We start from the raw sequence: 13,771 nt of genomic DNA on the forward strand, positions 1-13,771 counted from the left end.
TGGGCACGTGCGGTCCTGGGGCTGGGACAAGCAGGGCGGGAGATGGCGGCACGATGGAGCAGCGAGAATGTGGTGGTGGAGTTCCGCGACTCCCAGGTGAGCCGGCGGCCAAATGGAGCTTTCTGGGCATGCGCTCTCCCTTTTCCCCTCCCCCATGCTGCCGGGTCCGTTTCGGGGGCGGAGGGTGGACCCCCTCCTGTTGGTGTTGGGGAGATGAGCAGCAGGGTGGCTGGGAGCTTCAGACCCGAGAGTGCGAGGGGACGGTTGGGGCAGGCACGAACAATGTTTTGGGGTTACCCGCGAGGGTACGGGAAGTGGGGTCTGCCTTGGGACGCCGAAGCGCATAGATGGCGCGCAAGTGAGTGATGAGAGGTTTCCCAAGGTCAGGATGGTGAGCGAGGGGGTGTTTGCTCCTCTAGGCGGGGGGCCACGTTTAGTGACTTCGGTCGAGTCGCAGAACTCTGAGCCTCAGCAGTGGGGCTTAACCCTGCCTCCAAGGATTTGGGAGTGAAGTTGATTAAAAAAAGAGAAAGAAAAGAAACTGAACGATAAGTGCCTGTTTCGGCGCGTAAGCTTTTAAGTGGTTGCTGATGCTAGAATAGTGGAAAATCCCGTTTAGCGAGTGAATAGGAGTGTGTACTGCCCGTGTTGCTTGGGTTGGAATCCAGGCTCGGTCCCTAGCCTGTCATCACCGTCTGCCTCCCTCTGTGCATGAGTTTTTCTCACCTGTGCGAAACTGTGAATTGTACCTACCTAATAGGGTTGGCGTGAGAATGTGTGGCACAGTGACAGGTACATGGTAAGCCTCAAAGCTCTTTTGCACTTAGTAGGGATTTTTATCATTTTTCTATTTCTTGTCTTCCGTATACCAGGCCGTGCTGTCGTTTGTCTGCATTTTTTTCTGATTCATGAAAGAACCACGGTAGATAAGTAGATGTTATCTCCTTTTTCCAAACGGGGAAGCTGATCCTGGTTTGGCTGATCCTGTGACTTGACTGAGGCCTCCCATTATGTGGCTGCATTGGGATTTGATCTTGGGCATCTGGTTCCAGGACTCTTGTTGGCCTCATTTCACTAACCGTGCTTGGTACTGTATGACCCTATCATACAGTTGTTCCTCAATAAATATCATACCCATCCACCCTTTCCCCAGCACCTCAGATAGTATCTGGGTGTTTCTCTTTTTAAATTTTTTTTCTTTATTGATTTTAGAGAGAGAGAAAGGGAGAGGGAGAGAGAGATAGAAACATAGATGAGAGAGAACATTGGCTGCCTCTTGCATGCCCCTCACTGGGGATTGGGCCCACAATCTGGGCATGTGCCCTGACCGGGAATTGAACCAGCGACCTCTTGGTGCATGGGTTGACGCTCAACCACTGAGTCACACCGGCTGGGAGGGTGATTCTCTTTTTCATCAACAAATATTTCTGGAATACCTTTTGTGTGACAGGTTTTCATTCACTCATTCAACAAGGATTTATTGAGTTCTTGTGGCTAGGTGCGCACTGTACCTGGCACTGTATTGATACTCAAGTGATTTATTATTATTTTTTTAAAGAGATTCTCTTTTTTATTTTTCAATTTTTATTATTTTTTTTTATCTTCACCTGAGGACATTTTTCCATTTTTTGTTCAGGTAGAGTGGGAGGGAGAGAAAGGAACAGAGAGAGAGAGAGAAACATCGACGTGAAAGGGACACATCGAGTGGTTGCCACCCGCACAACCAACCAGGGCCGGGGACAAACTGTGAATGAGGTACTCACCCTTAGCAGGAACCGAACCCGGGTCTCTCAGGACTGCAGGCTGATGCTCTATCCGCTGAGCCAAACCAGCCAGGGCAAGAGATTCTCTTTTTTTTAAAAAATAGGTTTTTATTGACTTTTTAGAGAGAGCTAGAAACATTGATGTGTGAGAGATACATCAATCAGCTGCCTCCTTAATGACTCCTATTGAGGATTGAACCCGAAACCCAGGCATGTACCCTGACTGGAAATTGAACTGGGACCTCTCAGTCCATAGGAGCCACACTGGCCAGGCTCGGGTGATTTATTCTGAAGGGAAAGGGGATTATAACAAGGGGTGATGTGTTTTTTTCTTTCTAAAACCCCATCCGGTTTTTGCCATAAAGACAATGTGTGGAGGAGCCACCCACCAATTTCTCTATGGTGCTCTGATGCATAGTTCCCATGGAGAATTTGAGTAGCAACATTCCGATTAAAGGATCCTGAAGCACTTTGCAATGTCAGCATGGTGTCTCTGGGAGGCCTGCTCTCCCAAGGGAGGTGCCAGACTCCTAGGGAAAAAGAACCATATTCCTGTTATCCATATTGTTAATTGCTTTCACTGGGGACTAAGAACAAAATCATGTATGGTACCTCTGAGCCTGCTAATTTGGAAGCTACTAAAGTAAACCCTTTAATTCTCATAGAAACCCAGGCATTCTCACCCCAACTTCTCTATAGAAATGTAATTGAAGATACCTGCAGAGAGGGTGCTGACACATAATAAGATGCTATGAAGTGGTATCAAATAATTAAACCAAAACAGCAGTTGTCAAAGTAAGAGGACAAGGTAAATTGGGTAATTTAACTGTTTTGTGGGAGTTTTTGTTCTGATTTTTCTGTTCAGTTGGAAGGGTACATTTTAGCATGAATTAGCATGGCTTTGTGATTGAATCTGGTGCTAATTAGGAGGGGTAGGGACCCATTTTATTAACCATTTCATTACTCTAGAAACAAAAAGTTGAAACTCTTAATATTGTCTTTCTGAAAAGAAAGGCCAAACAATAAACTTTTCAAAACACCTTACCTCTTTTAAAAATCATTAAAAAAAAAAAAAGAATTAAAGCTGATAGGTTTTTCAGTGAAGAACCCTAGCCTGAAAAGTGAAGCTTTTTAGCAGCTTATACAAGCACCATCCACTTTATAAAACAATACCTTGAGATGTTACTGTGTCACCAGTTAATATGAAGAACCTGTGCTGCTTGGCAACTACTCTGAAGTGGTCCCTGCAATCAGTGAGTGTTAACACTGTAAGAAAGCTTAGGTATAATCTAGGGCAACACCATCCAGTAGAATTTACTGTGATGATGAAAGTATGGCCATTGAACCCTTGAAATGGGGCTAGTGTCCCCGAGATACTGTATTTTTTGTTAACATTGTGAATCCTCACTGCAGGATACCTTTCCATTGATTTTTAGAGAGGGAGGGAAGGAGGGGGCGAGAGAGAGAGGGAGGGAAGGAGAGGGAGAGAGAGAGAGAGAGAGAGAGAGAGAGACATTGATTTGTTGTTCCACTAATTAATGCATTCAGTGGTTGGTTACTTGCATGTGCCCTGACTAGAGGTCAAACCCACAACTTTGGTGTATTGGGACGATGCTCCAGCCAACTGAGCTACCTGGCCAGGGCAAGGTGATATTTTTATTTGTTTATTTATTTTTTAAATATATATATATATTTTTCTTTATTGATTTTAGAGAGAGAGAGAGGGAGAGGGAGAGAGAGATAGAAACATCTATGAGAGATGGGACCCAGCCCACAACCCAGGCAAGTGCCCTGACCGGGAATTGAACTGGTGACCTCTTGGTGCATGGGTCAATGCTCAACAACTGAGCCACACTGGCTGGGCTAATCCATACATTTTTTTGGAGCAATTCAGCTTTGGCTCCCACTTTTCAAGTTTTACTTTTAGGAAACTATGGTGCTGGAGGGGGATGGGAGGGCTTTTTGATGGAAGTGACTAGTATGATGTGACCACTGCAAATTATTTATTTTCTAGAAAACTTGATTAAAAAATGCAGTAATGAATGAGGGAAGAGCATAGTATAGCAAAAATATTAAGGGTTTGGAGCTAAAGGGCCTGTATTAGGCCCTGCCTGGCAGGGCTCAGTTGGTTGGATGTCATCCCAGGCACCAAAATGTTGCTGGTTCAGTTCCTTGTCAGGGCACATGACCAGGTTGCAGGCTTGATCCCAGGTAAGGGGTGTGCAGGAGGCACCTATCGATGTTCTGCTCTCACATCGATGTTTCTCTTTCTCTTCCTCTCCCTTCCTCTCTCTGTAAAAAATCAATTATATGTATATATATAAAATAAAGGGCCTGCCCTGGCCGGTTTGGCTCAGTGGTTAGAGCGTCGGCCTGCGGTCCCGAGAGACCCGGGTTCGGTTCCCACTAAGGGCGCGTGCCTCGGTTGCAGTTTGTCCCTGGCCCTGGTTGGTCGTGCGGGTGGCAGCCACTCGATGTGTCCCTTCACGTCGATGTTTCTCTCTCTCTCTCTTCCTCTCTCTCCCTCCCACTCTATCTGAACAAAAAATGTCCTCGGGTGAGGATAAAAAATAAAATAAAAAATAAAAATAAATTCAAGTAAGTGCATTCAGTAAATACCTAGAAATGCCAATAAAAACATTTTAAGAGTTAAAAAAATAAAATAAAATAAAAAAATAAAGGGCCTGCATTAGGATCCAGGTTGTTACCCATCTGCCATATGTTTTTGGGCAAGTTACTTCCTTTCTAAGCTTCAGTTTTTTCATTCATAAAACAAGGTTAATTGTACTTATCTATGCCCAGGATTGACCAGACCACTCCCAGCTTCACTAGAAGGATTCACAGTTGTATTTGCAGTTAAGATTTTTTTTTTTTTTTTATCCTCACCCGAGGGCATTTTTCCATTTTTTGTTCAGGTAGAGTGGGAGGGAGAGAGAGGAACAGAGAGAGAGAGAGAGAAACATCGATGGGAAAGGAATACTTCGAGTGGCTGCCACCCGCACAACCGACCAGGGCCGGGGACAAACTGCAACCGAGGTACGCGCCCTTAGCGGGAACCGAACCCGGGTCTCTCAGGACCGCAGGCCGACGCTCTAACCGCTGGGCAAAACCGGCCAGGGCAAGTTAAGATTTTTTTTCAGTGCAAGAATACAAATCAAAATTAAAGGGAAAAAAATGAAGTCTGGAAGATACCAGCCCAACCTTTCAAGAGTCCTTTCACTGTGAAGTCACTTGGGACATGTTTAATTCCTCCAGCTTCGAATTGTAGCAATACCATGTGACATGTTGTTTACCAGGGAAGCTTATTAGAGACTCAGTGCCCAAGGTTTTTTGGGGGGGCTGGTTACATAGGTACCCTCTGGCTAGCATGTACCAAAACTCCAGATTCCCAGAAGGGCGGCAAGTGCTCAGCAAAAACCACATTGTGCATAGAGTTTAGGCACAATGAGTCACTCTTCAGTAAGGGAATGATGAGAACACTCCCCAAATCCAGGTTCCCAGAGCCAAGAGCCAACCTTGCAAGGCCTTTCTAAGATTAGTGATCTCACACCTGCTGTTAACTATCTTTTTTTTTTTATTTCTCACCTGAGGATACTTTTCTACCTATCATCAGATAGATAGAGTAGGAGGGAGGGAGGGAGGGGGAGAGAGAGAGAGAGAGAGAGAGAGAGAGAGAGAGAGAGAGAGAGAGAGAGACATTGATGTGTTAGAGCTACATTGACCGGTTACCTCCCGCATGACTTAACCAGAGCTGGGGACAAACCGCAACCATGGTACATGCCCCTGACTGGAATCAAACCTGTGACTCATTGGTCTGAGGGCTGACACTTCAACCACTGAGCCAAACTTGCCAGGGCAGCTGTTAACTCTTCTGCACATTACCTTATAGAGTTGCTGTAAAGATGAAGTGAGATAGTCAACACAGAGCACTTAGCATGCTAGTAAGCATACATTAAGGGCTTGATACATGTTAATGCTTCTGACTACATTGGAACATTTGCCTAAGGAAGCCACAAACTTGGCCTGATAAACTCATGGAGCCTTGTCTGGTATGGCTTAGTTGGTCAAGCATTGTCCCATGCACCAAAGGTGGTCGGCTTGATTCCCATTGAGGGCATATGCTTGGGTCGAGGGCTTGATCCCTATAAGGTGGCACGCCGTTGGCAGCCGATTGATGTTTCTCTCTCCCTCTCTCTTCCTCTCTCTAAAATCAATAAAAACATATTTAAAAAAATAAACTTGTGGAGCTGAGTGGACCTTTAGAAGACATCTCACCTACCCTCTTATCTTACAGATAAGGAACCTGAGACTCAGAAATGATACTCATTTTGTGCCATTTTAGTTTGTGGGAAAGTGAGGATATTTTCATTTTAAAGGGGGAGACTTTCCGAGAAACACCCATCGTGCTGAGTGTGAAAACAGAACTTGGTGTAGATAACCTCTAGTGAGCATTAGACAAGGATGGTTTATTTGTTTATTTTTATTTTTATTTTTTAAATTTTTATATGATGACAGAGAGCGAGGCAGAAAGGAAAGAAGGGAGGGAGGAGGGAGGGAAGAAAGGAAAGAAGGAAGAAAGAAGAAGGAAGGAGGGAGGGGAGGGAGGAAGGAAGGAAGGAAGGAAAGATGGAAGGAAGGAAGGAAGGGAGGGAGGAACTAGACAAGGATGGTTTAAAGACAACAATATATATATATTTTTGTACGTGCCCTTAGCGGGAGCTGAACCCGGGACTCTCTGGTCTGCAGGCCGACGCTCCAACCACTGAGCCAAACCGGCCAGGGCTAGACAAGGATGGTTTAAAAGCAGCCTTGCCGCCCTGGCCGGTTTGGCTCAGCAGTTAGAGCGTTGGCCTACGGTCTGGAGAGACCCTGGTTCGGTTCCTGCTAAGGGCACGTACCTCGGTTGCAGTTTGTCCCTGGCCCTGGTTGGGTCGTGTGGGTGGCAACCACTCAGTGTGTCTCTCTCACGTCGATGTTTTGCGGGAGGCAACCAGTCGTCGTCTCTCTCTCTCACATTGATGTTTCTCTCTCTCTCTCTCTCACTCCCTTCCACTCTATCTGATGATAAGTAGAAAAAATATATCTACATGTGAAGATAAAAAAAAAAATGAAAACAGCCTTGTCTTAGCCAGTGTTGTTCAGTGGTTAGAGTGTCAACCTACTCACCGAAGCATCAGAGGTTCCATTTCTGATCAAGGGCACGTACCTGGGTTGCAGGTTCAATCCCTGGCCTTGGCTGGGGTGTGTGCAGGAGGCAACCAATTGATGTGTCTCTCTCACATTGATGTTTCTCTAAAAAAATCAATGGAAAAAATATTCTCAGGTGAGGATTAATCGAAAAAAAAAAAAAAAAGCAGCCTCTAATGTAAAGATATTGGAGGTTATCATTTGAAATGGTCAGTTTTGTTTTGTTTTTATATCATTGAGTTTCAGTTTATGGTTTTAGTCTATGAAATCTGAAAATGGGCATATTCTCCCTTGAGCATGCCCACACCTTCTCCCTTCCATCTTTCCTGAGGCATGTGTCTACTTTCTTTCTCCTAAGCTCTAAAGGTTCCCAGGAGACTTGCAACCAGGGGAGCAGTGGGCAGCAACAGTGTGTCCTGGGCTAACCCCCTGAACCTGTCTCTAAGGGCCCTCCTTTTGCCTCTATAACTTGTTTCCTGAATCAACCCCCCCAGTGTGGCTCACTTCTGCTTCTGTGACTTTATTTCTAAAGGGCCAAGGCAGCCTTGCCTAGGTTCAGTTTTGTTGCTGTGATCTTGTCTCTTCTACCTTAAGCCCTTCTTTTGTTTCACTGTCCCCAGCTTTAATAAATGTACTCCCCCCCAAAAAAAACTGATAATGCATACATTATAATCTTTGCTCAGGTGAAAAACTGATATTAGGGGAACTGACATAGTCCTTATTTGCATTGATTGGCTGTTTTTCTGTCATTTGGAAGGATGAACGAGTGAAGTGCTTTTGTTTTTTTGGTTTTTTTCTCTCTCTTTTTTTTATCCTCACACAAGGACATTTTTCCATTTTTTTGTTCAGATACAGTGGGAGGAAGAGAGAGAGAGAGAAACATCGACGTGAAAGGGACACATCGAGTGGCTGTACCCACACCACCAACCAGGGCCGGGGACAAACTGCAACCGAGGTACGCGCCCTTAGCGGGAACCAAACCCGGGTCTTTCTGGACTGCAGGCCTCCGTTCTAACCGCTGAGTCAAACTAGCCAGGGCTTGTCTTTTTTTTTTTTGAATGGCTCTTTTTATAATTCAGCCTGGCTTGAAAGAGGAAAAGTTGATTTCTTTTCTAGTCCCTTCAAATACACAAACCCTAGATTTTGTTTTACAGATAGCAAAGGTTTCTCTAGAGAAGTTTTTCTTTGCATTTAATCAAAGTAGAACGATAGTCTTACGAAGCTGTATTATGATTTCTTCCCGGAGAGATCACCTTTCTAAACAGAACCCTTGTGATTATATCAAAATTTAACTGTAAATCCAAAATAGATTTGTAATGCAATCCATCTCCAAATTGAGTGTTATTTGACTACAAAGTTTTATACCTGTTATTATTTATTTATTTACTTATTTTTATTTTTTTGTTAATTCTTACCTGAGGATATTTTTCCACTGATTTTTAGGTAGAGTGGATGGGAGGGAGGAAAGGAGGGAGGGAGGGAGAGAGAGAGAGAGATCAATATGAGAGAGACACATTGATTGATTGTATCCCACACGATCCCAACCAGGGCCAGGATTGAACCTGCAACTCAGGTATGTGCCCTTGACTGGGAATCAAACCTTTAGTCCACGGGCCGATGCTCTAACCGCTGAGCCAAATCAGCCAGGACATACCTGTTCTTTTTTTTTTTGAATCCTCACCTGGGGACATTTTTGCATTTATCTTCAGATAGAGCAGGAGGGAGAGAGGGGGGAAGAGAGAGAGAGAAACATTGATGCGAGAGAGATACATCGAGTGGTTGCTACCTAAGCGACCCCAACTGGGGCCGGGGACAAACTGCAACCGAGGTATATGCCCTTAGCAGGAGTCGAACCCAGGACTCTTTGGTCCGCAGGCCGATGCTCTAACTGCTGAGCTAAATTGGCCAGGGCATACTTGTTCTTTTTTAAAAGATGAAAATGTTATCACATAAACTTGTTTTGGGTAACAGTTTTATTGAGATATAATTTATATATCATACAATTCACCTGTTTAAAGTGTACACAGTTCAGCCCTGGCCGGTTTGGCGCAGCGGTTGGAGCGTCGACCTGCGGTCCTGAGAGACCCGGGTTCGGTTCCCGCTAAGGGCACGTACCTCGGTTGCAGTTTGTCCCCGGCCCTGGTTGGTCATGCGGGTGGCAGCCACTCGATGTGTCCCTTCACATCGATGTTTCTCTCTCTCTCTCTTCCTCTCTCTCCCTCCCGCTCTATCTGAACAAAATGGAAAAAATGTCCTCGGGTGAGGATAAAAAACAAAAAATAAAGTGTACACAGTTCAGTGGGTTTTAGTATGTATATTCATGGAATGTGCAACTATTTCTACAGTCATTTCAGAACATTTTCTTCACCCCAAAAAGAAACCCTATATACTTTAGCTACCCCCCGTTCCCCCCCGCCCCAACTTCCAACCCTCCACTATTACACTAATTTACTTTCTGTCTACAGAGTAGATTTGCTCTTCTGGATATTTCATACAAATGGACTCAGTTGGTTGGGCATTGTCCTGTGTACCAAAAGGTTCCCGGTTTGATTCCCAGTCAGGGCACATGCCTAGATCGTGGGCTTGATCTCCAGTAGGGGGCATGCAGGAGGCAGCCAATTGATGTTTCTCTCTCTCTCTCTCCCTCTCCTTTCCCCTCTCCCTCAAATCAATAAAAACATTTTTAAAAACCAAAAATAAATGGACTCATACAATATGTGGTCTTTGTGACTGACTTCTTTCACTTAGTTGGTTTCAAGGTTCATCTATGTTGTAACATGTATCAGAACTTTATTCCTTTTTATGGTTGAATTACATGCCACTGTATGGATAGACTACATTTTATTTATCCACTTATCAGTTGTTGGACATTTAGGGTTATTTTCACTCTTTAGCTATTATGAATAATGAGGCTGCCATGAACATTTCAAGTTTTATATCACATAAGTTTTAAAGACCTAAGTTATCTCTAATAGCTAGCATTTATTCTATTCTGTTTTAAAGGCTAATGTTATTCAGTCTCTTTGCCCCTACCCCTCTCACTTCCAAGAACTTTTTCATCATCCCAAACAGAAAGTCTAGTCAAACAGTAACTCCCCATTCCCCACTCCCTTTAGCCCAGAGGTTCTCAACCTTCCTAATGCCGCGACCCTTGAATACAGTTCCTCATGTTGTGGTGACCCCTAACCATAAAATTATTTTTGTTGCTACTTCATAACTGTAATTTTGCTACTGTTATGTCTTAGGCGACCCCTGTGAAAGGGTCATTCAACCCCCAAAGGGGTCATGACCCACAGGTTGAGAACCCTTTGCATCTTCTACTTTTAAAAAAAATAAAAAGTTTTATTTACTTATTTATTTATCCTCACCTGAGGACATTTTTGCATTTATCTTCACATAGAGTGGGAGGGCAAGAGGGAGGAAGAGAAAGAGAGAAACACATCGACTGGCTGCCACCCACAGACCCCAACCGGGGCCGGGGACAAACTGCAACCGAGGTACATGCCCTTAGTGGAAACTGAACCCGGGACTCTCTGTTCCGTGGGCTGACGCTCTTAACAGCTGAGCCATACCAGCCGGGGCTCTATTCTACTTTTTGTTTCTATGAATTTACCTATCGTAGATACTTCATATAAGTGGAGTCATGCAGAATTTGTCCTTTTGTGCCTGGTTTATTTCACTTAGCCTAATGTTTTCAAGGTTCATCCATATTGTGGCATGTATGCTGTTGTATGTATGTACCACCTTTTGTTTATCAATTTATCTGCTGATGGATATTTGGGTTGTTTCAGGTCTTTCTATCTTAAGGTCAACTGATTTGGGACATTAATTTCATCTACAGAATCCTCCACCATAGTACCTTGATTAGTGTTTGAATAACAGGGAGAATATGTGGGTATAAAGGGCCCAGAATCTTGGGGCCACTTTAGGATTCTGCCTACATACATCACTTGAAAGATTGTACTATCCCTGGTTGGAGGTATACCTTTAATCTATAAATTGCACAGCAGAGTTCTGAAAGTGACATCTAATTTCACTGCCTGCCTTTCCAATAGGGCTTTTTTCTGCTCACGACTCTAGTGGTTTGAAGGGTGCATAATAAACACTTTTTTAACCTCCAGTGAGAGCACTCTGGCTTCTTGTCTCCAGTATTACCTTTGACATGTTTCTTGAGGGTGTTCAAGTGAGAGGAACTCATAATAAGACCAGTGAGAGCAAGGGAGAGAATTTCTGGAGATTTGTGAATGTAGTAGCAGCATGTGGATTCTCTCTTGATGGTCTCTAGAAACAACAGAGCATTTAATAACCAAACAGTGGCACAAACTGTTTCAGATAATGCCCTGAGAATGCAGCAGGATTTGAACTTGTCCAAATAAAATAATTTAGGGCTATAACTGCCATGATTAGAAAACAGCCGTGCCCTGCCGTTGTGGCTCAGTGGTTGAGCATTGACCCATGCACTAAGAGGTCAAGAGTTTGATTCCTGGTTAGGGCACATTCTCAGGTTGTGGGCCTGATCTCCAGTAGGGGGTGTGCAGGAGGCAGCCAATCAGTGTTCTCTCTCATCGATGTTTCTGTCTCTCCCTCTCCCTCTCCCTCTCTCTCAAATCAATAAAGAAAAATATTTAAAAAAATAAATAAAAGCTATGTGTGTGTGTGTGTGTGTGTGTATACACCCAACCTCATGCTTTAGCCTAAATGCAACCATTTGGGAATTAGACATTAGTTCCCAAAAAGATGATGCTTCCTAGGAATTGGGAGACCTGGAAAGGGGAAACTAGTGAAATAGTGCTAGAAATCTGATATTAAATCAAAACTGGGCATCCCAATATCAAGAATATGACTGGATTCAGTAGGGGTGGTGTTTGAATATTACCATTGCCACGGAGGAATTTGTTCCCTTTGCAAAGGCACCGGTGGTGTGTGTGTGTGTGAATGTATGTGTATGTGATGCTGTTGCAGGTCAGGTTTTGCTTGGAAGGGGCTTTGAGTAGCTCTTTTTGCTCCAAGCTAGTCAGATTCTCCAAGGGCTCCAGGACCCTGTCTCCTCGATTTAGAATATGCTAGCTTGCTTGTGTGTAGTCCTGGAGTTGGAGGGAACAGATAGCAACTGCCCTACTGTGGAAGGTGAATACGGGATTTGGATAGAACTAGAAGGGGATAAAAATAGAGAACTAATGATACCTGCCAGCTGGGGACTGCCTTGGCCATGGGAAGAGGAAGACTCCACTGTGACTGACTACCTGCCTGTCTTCTCCAACCAGAGCCGGCTTTGCTAGCAGAACTAAGTCTGTTTTCTCTCTCACAGGCAACTGCAATGTCTGTGGACTGTCTGGGGCAGCATGCAGTGCTTTCCGGGTAAGTGAGCTTGCTGTTTGTCTGCCATGACTTCTGGAAACAAATAGCAAATTAAGAGGTTTCTGGGAAATTGGAAAATACTCTTATATTTAAGGATTGTAGTCATAGGGTTTAGTTCTGTTATCCTATTGACCTCAGGGGTACTTCTGGGGATTATTTATAGTTATTTTTGTCTCTGCCCTAACAGGTAAGCAATAAAATTTCTTTGAAATTCTAGTGACTGGTAGTTTGGTGTTGAAATAGCAATTTTCTGTGTACTGCAGACTCTTCAGAAGGATGCCAGCTGGTATAGTTTAACAGGTAGTTACTAGAATTGAGGGGATCCCAGTTCTTGTTTGGCAATGCCATTCATTATGAGCATTGGACATTTCAGTTGGTTTCTCTGGCCTTGGTTTTCTCATGAGGGAATTTGATTACATCATGAATAAATTGAACTTTCTATAGTTTCTTCCGGTTCAAAAATATTAAGACTGGCAATTAAGGGCCATCTCTGAATTTGCTCATCACCCTAACATTGTGCCAGTGTGGTAACATTTAATGGGAAGAGTCCCCTTTTCCTTTTATATTGCTCTAGACTAATACCGCTACCTCTCAAATTCAGCTATCTTTTCATTAACTTAATTTTTTATGAACTCATTTATAAGTCAATGAAGTATTTTTTGTTAACCTTATAATTTTATTTTGAAATCTTGTTTTAATTTACCTTAAAAAAACACATAGCAAACATTTAAATAATTCAAAATAATATATAATGGAAAAATAAGTTTCCCTCCTCTCTCTGACTTCCCTTCCCAGAGACAATTATTGATGCCATTTTTTTGTGTCACCCTGATGCATAGATAAGGAAAAATTGGTATGTCTCTTTTCTGCCCCCTCCCTACTCACTTTTTAAAAAAAATATTTTTGGCTCTGCCAGTTCTTTTTTTTTTTTTTCTTTATTGATTTTATTTATTTATTTATCCTCACCCGAGGACATTTTTTCATTTTTTGTTCAGGTAGAGTGGGAGGGAGAGAGAGGAACAGAGAGAGAGAAACATCGACATGAAAGGGACACATCAAGTGGTTGCCACCCACATGACCAACCAGGGCCGGGGACAAACTGCAACTGAGGTACATGCCCTTAGCAGGAACCGAACCCGGGTCTCTCCGGACCACAGGCTGATGCTCTAACTGCTGAGCCAAACGGCCAGGGCATTTTTTTCTTTATTGATTTTAGAGAGAGAGAGAGAGAGAGAGAGAGAGAGAGAGAGAGAGAAACATCGATGAGAGAGAACATTGATTGGCTACTTCCTGCATGCCCCCCACTGGCGATTTGGCTCACAATCGGGGCATGTGCCCTGACTGGGAGTCAAACTGGCGAACCACTGAGCCACATTGGCCCTGGCTCGCCTTTTTTTTTTTCTTGAGTTAATTCTCACTTGAGGAAATTTTTCCATTGATTTTTAGAGAGAGTGGAAGGGGAG

At 43.7% G+C, this 13,771-nt stretch overlaps 1 protein-coding gene across 4 annotated transcripts in view; it reads left to right on the forward strand.

The window, feature by feature from the left end:
* The window catches only part of WDR59 (WD repeat domain 59), a 95,376-nt gene continuing 81,605 nt past the window's right edge, over positions 1–13,771 (forward strand). For 3 of the 4 annotated variants that reach the window (XM_036275251.1, XM_036275252.1, XM_036275253.1), the window contains exons 1-2: positions 12–96; positions 12,259–12,308. In XM_036275251.1, coding sequence (XP_036131144.1) covers positions 43–96; positions 12,259–12,308 — 104 coding nt within the window. In that variant the 5' untranslated portion in view covers positions 12–42. Of the gene's footprint in view, positions 97–12,258; positions 12,309–13,771 lie in introns of all 4 variants that reach the window. The other variant, XM_036275254.1, reaches the window with a different exon arrangement.

This window comes from Molossus molossus, unplaced genomic scaffold (assembly GCF_014108415.1).
Source record: "Molossus molossus isolate mMolMol1 unplaced genomic scaffold, mMolMol1.p scaffold_m16_p_21, whole genome shotgun sequence".
NCBI classification, from domain to species: domain Eukaryota; kingdom Metazoa; phylum Chordata; class Mammalia; order Chiroptera; family Molossidae; genus Molossus; species Molossus molossus.